Here is a 12,511-nt window from a genome sequence, read left to right as displayed (position 1 = left end):
TGTCCCTGCCCAGGGCTGGGGGAGGGGACTGTGTGATCTTTAAGGTCCCTTCCAACTCAAACCATTCTATGATTCTATATGTCACTTGAGAAAGTGGCTCCGTTGACCAAAGAGAGTGGCTCTTTGGCATGTAGGAAGATCTGTGTATGGTGACCTAAGTCAAACTCCTGGGAAGGATGTGACAGCACAAGGTGTTGGACTCTGCCAAGTTCCGCTCTATTCTTTGCCTCTCTCCCACTGATGGAGGCTTTGCTCCCATGTACCTACTTGGAAAAATGACCTGGAGCACTAGCGGGTGCATAGTGAGCCTATACAAAGCAGAAGGAGAAACAAGCAAATCATCTAAGGTTTTCTTAGTTTCCCCAGCAGTTTGGGTTCTTCTGCTGCCTTAAAAAAAAAAAATAAAAAAAAAAATAGTTGGGGTCACTGACAGCTGGTGTCAGACTCCAGAACCACCCCTCCCAAGAGGGTCATGGAGGTTTCTCCCCATGCTATGATATCTCCCTTCAGTTGCCCTGGTTTGCACAGTGCAAGTGCCCGAACATCTGCAGGACTGAGAACTTGGCTCCACAGGTTCACATGAGTCATCCATCCTGCAAAACCATTGGAGAACGTCCCAAGAAGAGTGTCTCTATCTTTCCCAAGGACAAGTGTCCCTCCAGCCTGGCTCACGTACCCCTTCTGGATACTCTTTGCTTTACCAGCTGCTCCATTGAGCCATAAATTTGCCATTCCAGACTGGGAGGCCCATGCCATGCAGTAGTGCAGCCAGTCTTGTGCCTTGTGGTACAGGGGGAAGCTGATGAAATGGCCTCCTATCCATAGTCCCACATCTGTGCCTACGGTCATCACTAGCTCGTTATCCCTCTCCTGTGTGGAGTAGGAAAGAACAGTCTGAGTGCCAGTGTGCTGGGCTCTTGTCCAGAAACATAAGGTGAAGGCTTGGAGAGACATATCATGGCGAGGATGAACGTTGACAAAACTCTCAATGTTTTCCACAGGGAAGTAGAAAGCTGGAAAAGTGCTGGATTTAATACCTGAAATAACCAAAAAGCCAGCTGTTACATTTCCTGCGGTGTTTATAAATCAGCCCACATCCGAAAGAATATACCCATAGGAACGGGCAGGGCTGTGGCAGTCTTGAGCCACAGTAGCTGGCATGTGTTGTACCAACGGCGGGGGGGGGTGTGTTGAACTGATGAAAACTTTAGCTCCCGTACTCAATTGTTTGGGAAAAATCACTTCCTCCTCCCCTCCCTCTTTTCTCATCTTGTGTAAAATAGAGATGATGATTGTTTATCCTAGGGGAACTGTGAGCTTAAATCCCTCACTGTTTGTAAAAATGTGTTTACATGTTTCAGGAGAAAATGATGGTGTCACTTCTTTCAGAAGAAAGTCGCGGCGAGAGTAGCCAGATTAGAGCTAGCTTTAATGATGCCGTAGTTGAAGCATTTCCATCAGCAGGCCTAGATGTGGGACAAAATTCTACCTGCACGTATCAGTACCAAACCTGTTAATGATTTAGGCTATCAAGGACAGTAGGGCATGGGCTCTCCGTCCTTGGAAGGTAAGCTGGACTCAAGAATAGATGTGTGTTTCTCACCTGTGTGGCTCACTCCATTCAGCAACTCTCTCTTCACGTCTTGGAGCTGCATCTGGATTTGTTCCAGCCTGAGGCTGAATTCTTCTGGATGGCATTGTTCTAGAGCAATCAGACAGCTGAACTTACAGGAGGCCAGGACCTGCACATGGTCGATTTTCTGCTTTCTAGTTTGTTGAAGGTCTGGGGGAAAGCTTTTGTTTTAAAACGCAGTGTCTCACCTCCGTATGGTGCCTGGCTGACCAGCCACGCCAGAGCGGTTTCTGCGATGGTGAGTGTACCTCACCTGTACGGATGGAGACGCACCTGAACCCAGTATTCTTGCGTGGTGTCAGGTAGCACCACTCATCCTGGGAGAGCTGTGTGACCCCCTTGCAGTTAAAGCAAGGGGCTGGCGGCTGTGTGACATCGCTGCAGCCAAACAAGGGGCTGGCACACAACCTACAGCCACCACTGCGCCGTTAGAAGCAAGATGTATTGGCAGGGGCCAAAGAGGAACGTGGGCCACCTCCACCTGCTGTGTAGGGACACTGCTGCTCCTGGGAGAGGCGAGCCCCACCATGCCCTAGCTTAAGTGTCTTCGACATAGCTCCTTCCATACAAGTTTCTTGTCCCTCCTGGGGGAAAGCCGGGATCCTCGCTGCTGGCTGCCCTTACCTCGGGTGAGTTTGGCGCTGAAGGAGGACTCCACCACCCGCCCGTTGAGGGGCTGAGCGTGCCGGTAGTCGTTGCGCAGCGTCCTGTTTTGCCAGTCCAGCAAGGTGTTCTCCAGGAGGCTGATCTGTGGGCGATGCGGGCTTATTATGGAGGGGAATGGGAACAACAGCTTTGCCTGGGAGTGCAGCGCAGATCCTGCAGCTCGGGATTTAAACAGAGTAATTTGTTCTAGAGGAACCCACAGCGTCTCTTGCTGAGCATTAGCAGAAGGAAAGGAACAGAACACGAGGGCTCTTACCAGCTAATTCAGGATAAAGAAATTTCGCCCGAAGGCAGTTTTTAACATCTGCATGATGATATGCATGGATGGAGATTTTGCTGCTATCCTGTAGCACATTGTTTTCTCACAAGTGCCTGCTAGCCCTCCCCCTGCCAAAAAGAGTATTTCTTTTTCAAATAAGAACACGCTGTGATCCCCCACTACTGCAGTCTCTGCTTCATCTTGTTCTTCTCCTAGGAAAAAAAACGTTTCTAATGCTTCTCTGTTATTAAGGAAGATGAATCACTCTGCAGGATTCAACAGTCAGATTATTACTTTTTCCTGCTAAAGCCTTTGTCCTGCCAAGGCAGGCAGAGAGGAGAGAAGGGGATCTTGCCATGGGACACTATTCAATTGCTGGGACAAGTGGGGTTGTACAGGGGACCACAAGGTCCTCTGTAATGCCTCCGCTGGAGCCTGGACAGACCCTCTCCTGTCACGGAGCAGCTCACGGCTGGCACTCCTGAAATGGTGGGATCCAGCTGCACAACGTCAGTGCAGACAAGAAAAAACCTGAAACAGTCTTCTAAAAACGTGCCAATTATTTTGTCGTTATTTTAACATTATAAATGGCTCTTTTACGGTTTGTAGGGGTGGGGGTTGGACACTCCTGCAGCAGTTTTTTGCCTTGCTGATTCTGCCTGGTCTCTTGTTTTTATAGTGCTTCAGGATGGTTGAGCTTACCTGAGCAGAGCGCTTTGTTATCACTCACCAGACCTCAGGTAAACTGCTGCTATGCAAAAACCGGCCCTTGCTGTGATGTAGCATCACTGTGCCGTTGCAGTCCCCTGTAATTCCAGTTGCTTAGGAGTCTATCCCAAAAGCTCTATGTGAGAAATGCCCTATTAGATCCTCTGTTCCCAAAATCACTGTAGGACAGAAAAGGAAACTTGCGTGGAAAGGTGAAGCGTGGAGGAAAGAGAAACTGCTCTGTCTGGTAAACAGCCATCACTTACCTGTGTGTGTGACAGGACAATGGGAGAATGAAAGATGGTCCAGATCACGCTCTCGGAGCAAGGCGGGGTTGTTAGTGAGCCCTGGTACCTGTAGAAGTGTGAGAGGTTTTCTGGCAGCATGGCTTGGACATCCAGAGAGAAGAGCTTTGTTGATTGACCTCAAAAGGAAGCAGAGAGGCAATATATTAATAATTAATGGGGAACAAAGAGGAAGATGAGAGTGGTGTCAGAGCTGGGGTTGGCAAATCACTGCCATAGAATCACAGAATAGTTTGGGTTGGAGGGGACCTTTAAGGGCATGAAGTTGTGCGTGGCTGAGGCTGCTTGGCCACGTAACTGCAAGCAAAGCAGCAACAAAACGTCTGTCCCCAGACCCAGTACGTATGTACAGGATTTGAGAATATCCAGGATGGAGAAAGGCATTTCCAGGTCTTACCTGCAAACCTGATTTTTGCCAGTTTGGAAATGAATTCACTGTAGTAGGTATTCTCGAAGTGTCCATCCTAAACACAGCATGGAAACTTGAACAAAAGGTTAGTGACCTGCCTGTCCTTTTACACTACTAATGAGCTTGGGGGACTAATTGATGAATTGGGAGACAAAGAGAACAGATACTATTGCATATCTCGATAGGCTGGACAATCCCAGGCATGATAAGGTATGTACACGTAGATCTCGGGTAGAATAGTGAACTATAAGGATCCTTTTTCACCCCTTCTAAATCCCCACAAAATCAAGTGTTCCCACTGGCAAATCAGAGCAAGGCCTTGAGGAACAGCAGGGAAAATCTGTACAGATGATAATCCATCTGTACTTATGGGGTAAATTTTTCTGGGGCTCCCAGGTCATACTGGCTGGTACTGTGTCAACCCCAGATGGCATATGGAAAGAATGGTCCTGCTGCAGCACAGCTTCCTCAAACCGGTGGCAGGCGTCATCTCTTAGGATAGATGAGCACAGCGAGTACAGGCTGCTTGTGCCTGGGCGGCGATTTTGGTACAACCAGCAATCACAGGCTGGCCTTGCTCCGCAGCCTGGGCGACAAACCTACCGCATACAGGAAGGCGAGCACAGCCAATCCGTTTGGTTTGTCTTTGGCTTCTTCAAAGCTTGCGTAGTCAGCTGAGTTGTAATGGACAATGTGCAGCTGTCAGAAGAGAGACAGGGTCATTTAGCAAGAAGTGATAAATGGCTTCCTCGGTGCTCTAAAGGACCCAAGGGGAGATTCACCATGCCAATTCCTGCTGGTTGTGCCTCCCAGCGCAGCCAAATAGACCTTTAGTTTAATAGGTTTGTGATGAATGTGGAGGAATAACTCCATCTTTGAAGGATATTAGTGCTATTGCAACGGCTTTTAGCCTTCCGTGCCAGCACCCTCAGGTTCAGCCCTTGCGTAGCACCAACCACCTGCACTTCTGGGAGCCCCATTTCTCCCGCTTGCTTCTGCATTCCTTCCTGCAGGCTTTGTGGGCTTCAGCATCCCATTTCCCCATTGCCAGCCTTGCAACACGCCCTCCCTCCACCCCGCTCCATTCGCACGTACCTCTGCGAAGTATCTCATCCCGTCTATGGTGTGTTCGGAGCCGCTGGTCTCCAGGTCCAGGCCACCCCAGTGCAGATGCATCTGTACAGCTGTGTAGAGGCCTGGGAGCCCTCTGGAGATGTGCATGGTGGGTGGCAAATCAATCTGAACTGAAAAAAAAATAGGATTGGAGTCAGTAAGGTGTGCAGCCTTGCCCGTTCCTGTAGCTGCACTGACAGCGCCTTGTGCTTTCTGCCAAGAAAACCCTCTCAGAAATAAGCTGGCACAGTCATGTTCTGGGAAATAACTCCAGTGTGCGAAGAAAACCACTGAAGCTTAAACTTAGGTGTGCATAAAATTTTTCCTGACCTCAGGCTTGTGCACCACAAAGATGACTGGGCGCTAGCTGTGTCTGCAGCCTTTTTTTCGTCTGGTTTTTTCCCCTTAGGCACTAATAAAAGCGCTTTAATGCTCATCTCTCTCCTAGCACATCACATCTTGCAGGGCTCTGCACAGATTTGTTAACGACTTAATTTCCACAGAAGAAAAGGGGGATAGAAATCAACAAAGTGACTGGCCTTATCTAACCTGTCATCAGAATTTCCAGTACTCTGTATTTTCTAGGAACGGGTGTGCCAGGCCAGAGCCCTGAAAATTTGAAAAAAGCTGCCTTAATGCTTGAAGGATTTGTAGAGACAAATCTCTTCGCTTCTCCTTGCCAAGGAGTATTCACAAAGAGACTATGAAACATTTGTCTTCCTGCTAATGCACTGCCACAAATCATGTATTATGTTAATAAATATGCCCAACCTAGGAGTGAAAATGGAGAATTGCCTCATCCTAATGAAAGCCTAAAAATAGCAACTCTCCTTGCAAAATGGAGCACAGTATATACGATTCATTAGTCATAGTTTGAGTTTGTGAGGTTTCTTTTGGTTTTAAACTGTTTACAGACAGACAAGGTGAAAACATGTTTCTTTAATATCCCAAAGAGTGTAGAGTGGGGGGAAAAAAACCCATCTACCTTACCTTTTACGGAAGATCTCTGCTGACTGCCTTCTGTAATTACGGTTATTTACCTCAAGTACCTCACTATGGTTTCTACATTGTGTAAAAGCAGCCAGAGAACTGTGCTCTGAGTTTACGGGAAGCTTAACCCTTCCGTAAGATATTTTATGCAAATACTTTGCTGAAAGCATATGAAGGTAGGAAACAGCCCGGTTTTCTTCTACTTTTCACCCACGTAAAGTGTGTGTGGAAAGTGTGAGTGCTCTGAGATGGAAGTGCCTTACTCTGGCTTCCCTCTGGTTTTGCCAGGCAGTGGGAAATCCGCTGGGATTCTGAGCTCCGGGGAGACCTTAGAGCTCCTTCCAGTCCCTGAAGGGGGCCTACAAGAAAGCTGGGGAGGGACTGTTTGCAAGGGCATGGAGCGACAGGACGAGGGGCAATGGTTTAAACTAGAGCAGGGCAGGATTAGGTTAGACATCAGGAAGAAGTTCTTCACACTGAGGGTGGTGAGACACTGGCCCAGGTTGCCCAGAGAGCTGGGGGAGGCCCCATCCCTGGAGACGTTCAAGGCCAGGCTGGATGAGGCTCTGAGCAACCTGATCTAGTTACAGATGTCCCTGCTCACTGCAGGGGGGTGGGACGAGATGGCCTTTAGAGGTCCCTTCCCACCCAACACATTCTGTGATCCTAATCTGAGCACAACCATGCCATCTTCTAGCGTTTCTGCTCTGCAGTTTGGGCTCTTGTCCCTCACTGCCTCACAGGACCCAGCACACGCGGCCAGCTTCTCTTCCCAGCTCCGGGAAATGAGTTAATGAAGGCCACAGTTGAGGTCCCAGTTCTAAGAAAAATCTCCCACTGGAGGAAATCGCACATACCTTGCATGAATGACGTTTTAACCTTCCAGAGCTCTGTGTGTCCTCCCTACCTACTACAGGACTAATCCTGTTTGGGGGGCGGGGCGGAGGAAAAAAAAAAAGTCCAAATGCCAAATACAAAAGGCTTCATTAACCTAAGGTTACCTGTGCGAGTGCGTCTGCACAGACGTGTTAGATTGGTGCAAATTCCTTATGCAGACACTCTGCACTACTGCAAATAGGCTTTATCAGGCGGGATTAACCTGGTAATTACACAACTAGAGAGGAAGCGTAGCTGTTTCTAGGCGAGACGCTTGGTCTCCAGCGCCTGAGAGCCTGTAAGGAGAGTCCTGCTGATAAATCCATCTCCTGTCGCTTTCAGAGCTGCTAATGTGGCCCGGTGGAATATTTTCCTTAAGAGGTATTTCTACCCTGTCCCGCCTCACTGAAGCCAGTAGGAACGCCTAGCCTGACCTCAGAGCTGTGAATAAGGACAGTCATTCTGCTTTGTGCTTGACTGAAGTGCCCCGCATCAGAAAATCGCTGTTTTGAGGTTAACAAAAGAACAGGAAAATACACGTGTGCAGTCAGAGATCTGAAAGCTAAACCTGCAGGAATTAATTAGTAGGCAGCCAGGGTAGCAATGCTGCCATGAGAGCGTCTAAGTGAACGCTGAGCTTGTGTGGGCGACAAACAGGAGTACTTATTCATTTTGACTTTTAGAAAGACAATCACAACGGTCTCTCTCTGAAGGCAGCATGTCTCACATCACTTCATTGCCTTGCTCTCAGTCCGTACTTCTCTCTCCGCTACAGAGGGGAAGAAAGGACTGTCGTGTGGGATTACAGAGCTACCAGTTTGGCTTCAAACACCTTCCCAAAAAAATACTCATTCCCTCCCCACTGCAGCTATTAGAAAATTCTCTCGTTGCTCATCTGTAGTCCAAACGCATTATCCCAACGGTACCAGCTGATGAATTATTTAGACAATGAATTGCAGACTGCAGGAGGGGAATCTGGGAGCTCCTAAATCATGAGCCTTGCCCTGGGACTGTGTGACCGCAGGCAAGGCTTTTGACCCGCGCTGTGCTTCAGCGCCCCGTCCCGAGACCTGAAATACAGAGCCTCTGCCAGCAAGGGAGGGATTCTCCTGTGCGTTGTACTTCGTGTGACCTACACCTACCCAAACCCCAGGTGCAAACTGGCTACTGAACTGTTCTCTATTCCTGTCGCTTCTAGTTCTTGTTATTGCACAGGGGCAAAAGATGCATTTTCTGAGTGCAGAGAGGAGTCGGTATGTACCAAATACCATTCACTACTATAGTCTTTTAGTACGCTGAAAGAAAGGGTGAATCTGTAACGGTCTAGCTGCCTTTTATCCCTTTTTAATGTCTGTCAGAGAAAATATCTTGCAGAACCATAACCGCCTTTTATTTCTCTGGTTCATATATGCGTTTCTGGAGAGCTTTCCTGTGTGATTGGGGAAAACAGCAAAACTAGGAGAGCAGGAGGAGATAGCAAAGCAAAGTAAGGTGAGTTTAAAAAAAAAAAAAAAAAGGAAAAAGGGTATTGTCGTGAATAGCATTTCAATCAGCTAAAATGAATAATCTGTTCCTGCACTGTCATGAGCTTGACATCCTCCCAGGACATCTGCTCAGCCAGGGAAGAAAAAACTGCCTACCCCTACGGCAAAGCTGCCTTATTCCACTGCATTTCAATCTAGGGTCACTTGCTGGCCACAAAAGGTTTGTGCTAATGTTCTAGCTACAGCAGAATGCCAAGATGAACACGCAGGAGCTGTTCCTGTATCCTGCGTGCACTGGGAGAATACGTACATGAACTCATAAAGTCTCCTTTATGCCGCAAATGCAATATCATAACTGCATGCTACAGTGCCTGGGTGAAATCTCCAGAGGAGACACCACAGCCTGCTTTGTAGCTTAAAAGCAGAAAGCTGTCAGGTTCAGGTGTGTCTTCCATCAGCTGTCCCAGCAGAAGGTATGTCCTTTCTCCCATTGAACTCAGCCCAGTTTGATGCACGGAAACCTGAGCTCAGCAGTGCAGGATGTGAACCAAGAGGCGTGGATAAAAGGGTTGGGTTTTCAGGGCAGCCCCACCACTAAAGAGATCTGCATCTCAAAAATGTAAGGCCTTTTCTTTGCTGCTGCTGGCCTCTTCCCTGTGCTGTTGGCTGCCAGCATCATGCATTGCCATGGAAACGGGGCACAGGAGGCCCTGGGATGCCACGTGTGCAGTGATCCGTGGCACCACACAGTGGCTCGGGGCAGAACGGGGCTGGAGGGGACAGACAGCCTTTGCTGCCTTAGAGTTCTCCTTCTGACAGAAAGGTGTCTGACAGCTAGAGCTGCTGCAGGACCAAATAACCTCCCTGAGATGTATCCCTGATTTATGATTCACACTGCTCCTTTCCCAGCAATGACTTCTTCACCAGCTCCTCATTTTGGGTAGGTAACGAGAAGGATCCCCCCAGTCTTACCAGAGTGACCGTTGTTGGTCATCGTGAAGTCCCCTTGCAAAGGCCCATCATAACCACTCAGCTCCAGCTGCAGTAGCTGGGGGTTGTACCTCACTCTTTTCCTCTGGATGTCAATTGGAGACTGGTGTCTGCCAGCACAGCCTGCAAAGTGCTTTCCCCAGTGCTCTTCATCCAGCTCGCCTTCTGGGTGGAGGAGAAGCAAACCAGGTTATTAGGACATGGTGAGAACTGCTGTTAGCTCAGGAGAAGGAAAACGCTTCTCATTTGCCAGCAGGGCATGCCAATCCAGTTATTATAACACCAGGAGCTGCAGCAATAAAAGGTTGCTCTGCCTTCCCTAGGGTGAAAATACACATTATTCTGCCTGCAGGACAACGGTGCTGCAAAATAAGAAACCTGCACTGCAGTCAGAGCTTACTGATCGCTGGAGACTGAACCTCCAAAAAAGAGAAGCAGTGTTTATATAGAAATGGGGATTTAAATGGCTCTCAGCTGCTGAAGGCGTGGAATCGGGTTCTCAGCCAATGGGAGAGTGAACAGGACCAGGGCAATAGGTGGGCAGTCTCTGCTTAGGACCAGGAACTGGCAGCAAATTTGCTATTTTTAACTAGGGAGAGACATAACAAAAGAAGAATAGGGATGAAATGGTTTAAATAAATGGAATCTTGTGTATGTTTTCTGGGATAGGAGTGGTCTGGGGTTGCTTCGGTGTCCTGGGTGTGTTTTTTATTAACAAAACCTCCTCTCCTGAGCACAGCGCCATGCTTCTTCCTGGCACTCCCTTTGTGTGTTGTGTGTAAAACACAACAAATAATGACAAAGTGATCCTTGGTGAGACAGATCCTGGCATGGAATAGGACCTGGGCGTCCCAATTTCAGGATTCGGTTGATTGCTCTGAGCTCTTGATGCCCCTAGAGGTTCCCCCTTTGACACGGGACTAGGAACTAAAGTCCCTGGCTTCACCTGCACGTGCTCATCGTCCCTGCAAGTATTTAATGCTAAAAACCTCCTGTGGTCACCTATGGAGGGAGCAAACGTGTAGGAGACCCGGCACGCTGGATGCTCTCCTTTTCCCAATGGCTCTAAGCCTCTAAACCCTAATTTGAATCTTTCCTGCAGAGGTCTGAGCGATGCTGAAACTATTAATAAGTGCTTGAACCCTTCAAGGCTATTTGCCCTCTCCATAGTGCTATATTTATGATTTTAAGCATAAGTAGAAATTTTGATTCTATTTCTGCCACGGCTGTGACTGACAATCAGTATGGAAACCTTTTCTTTTCCACCCCAGAACTGTAATATATTGATCCATGTCAGAGCCATGTCCGTCTGCGACAAACAGAGCTGGAGCTAAGGCATAATCACCGTGCGGTGTTGAACTCGCCCACCTCAAATCCTGCAGAGATGGCTTGGATGGAGAGGTGATTGTTTTAAAAAGAAAATAGTTCATCGTCCTAACTTTCAAATTATTATAATTACAGCCGCACCTGGGGATTCGTTACTATTTGCCAATTCTTTTATTTTTATTTCATTTAAGCAGGTATTTGTTTCCTGACGTGGATGAAATGGGGGGGGGCTTAGGAGATGCAGACAGCCTGGCCAAAAAAAAATCCAGAGAAAACTTCCACAAGCAGCTTAGTGTCCTAATTGCAACATCACCTCTATTCAACAATGTCCTTTGTTTTAGCTTGATTCCCAGCCCACTGAAGATTGTAAGAGGACTACCATTTACTTCAATGAGCTCTGCAAACAACCCCCTGAAACTAACGAAAAATCAGATAAAACTTCACAAAATATATAAATACATAAATAAGCACTTCTCAGTGATCTGTACCGCATGGGATATGACAATAAAATAATGAGCAGGCAGTATTTAAAGCTTTTCCTTACAGGATCATCCAAAGGGCAGCTTTTATTCTAACACATTGAAAAGATTTTCCCCATTGTTTGAACCTCGTGTGTCTGCCAACTCTGACAATGCGTCCCAGCCACACAAAGGAGTGAAAAGGGGTGACATTGAAGAGAATCACTTTCAAGACACACGGGCATCAATAAAGTGGAATAAATTAGCTGCTCTGCAGAGATCTTTCACAAATGGAAAGAGAGTCAAGCCGAGTGTTGCTTCTGCGGTACAAAAAGGATGGGAGCGTCTTTAGCAAGCCGGCAGTAAGTAGCAATCCCAAAACAGCCTCATTTTTCATTACCTTTGTACGTCCAGTGCAGTAGGTGAGAGCAGCTGAGACGCAGCAGGAGCAGGTGGAACGGGGCAGCTGTGAGCCACATGTCCCTCGCTGTCCCTGCAGTCGGAACCAAGGCAGGGAGCGCGTTTCTTTAAAAATCCTCAGGAAGCGTCAATACCAATTTCCTCTAGGTCCGGGCTTTCCAGCACCCATCCCGCCCTTCTCCCCCATCCAAAACAATAACAGCAAACAATGCTACAGAGACATTTTATTTGGAAAGTCAGCTTTAAACGCTAAAGGCATGTTATTGATCCTCTGAACCCAAGCTGTCTGCGCAAATGGAACAGGTTTGCCCCCATGGCTCGGAGTCACGGTCTGGCCCCAGCTGATACACACTCTCTGCCCATTTTTCCTGCCCATTCAGTCCTGATGAGCAGGTAGAAAAGCTTCCTTGCAAGTACGTGTAAAACAGGTAGAAGATCTTCCTTGCAAGTACGTGTAAAACAACACTTTGTAAGCAAAGCTACCTAACACAGCTCTCCAACGCTGCCCTGAGGTGGCCAACTCTTTCCTTCTAACACAGAGGAAGGAGCCAAGGCAGAGGGCATTTACGCGACTGGTTTACAAAAGCGCTGAGCATTCACAGCCTTATTAGAAGTCAAAATTGTAGACACTTAACTCCTTTGAAAATCGTACTTCTGAGGCCAGGTTTAAAAGTGCTTCACTCCTACAAGCCTAGCATTTCAAAGCATTTTGCTTTCAACACCTTCCCTGCTCACTGAAAACTTAGTTTGGAATGCGTGAGATTTGCAACCTTTGGAAAATTCAGAGCTCTGAAAAACTGTTTAGACCGTTGAAAGATACAGGCACGATACAAGATGCTGAAACCCTGATGGCTTTTTAAAAAAGAGAGAGGCA

General features: G+C 47.7%; 2 protein-coding genes across 2 annotated transcripts; both read right to left on the bottom strand.

Moving 5' to 3' along the window:
• Positions 1-74: 74 nt before the first annotated feature.
• Positions 75-11,696, bottom strand: CA6 (carbonic anhydrase 6). The gene is made up of 8 exons (XM_074560794.1): positions 11,618-11,696; positions 9,416-9,598; positions 5,076-5,224; positions 4,584-4,679; positions 3,969-4,035; positions 3,533-3,690; positions 2,278-2,381; positions 75-177 (listed from the first exon to the last, which is right to left on the bottom strand). Exons 1-8 carry the CDS (start codon positions 11,694-11,696, stop codon positions 75-77), a joined length of 939 nt encoding a protein of 312 aa, XP_074416895.1.
• On the bottom strand, positions 384-2,187 carry LOC141732067 (serum amyloid P-component-like). The gene is made up of 3 exons (XM_074560383.1): positions 2,160-2,187; positions 1,604-1,702; positions 384-1,070 (listed from the first exon to the last, which is right to left on the bottom strand). Exons 1-3 carry the CDS (start codon positions 2,185-2,187, stop codon positions 424-426), a joined length of 774 nt encoding a protein of 257 aa, XP_074416484.1. The 3' UTR covers positions 384-423.
• Positions 11,697-12,511: the final 815 nt, after the last annotated feature.

The sequence above is a fragment of the Larus michahellis genome, chromosome 16 (assembly GCF_964199755.1).
Source record: "Larus michahellis chromosome 16, bLarMic1.1, whole genome shotgun sequence".
NCBI lineage: Eukaryota > Metazoa > Chordata > Aves > Charadriiformes > Laridae > Larus > Larus michahellis.
This window is presented reverse-complemented; position numbering and strand designations above follow the sequence as displayed.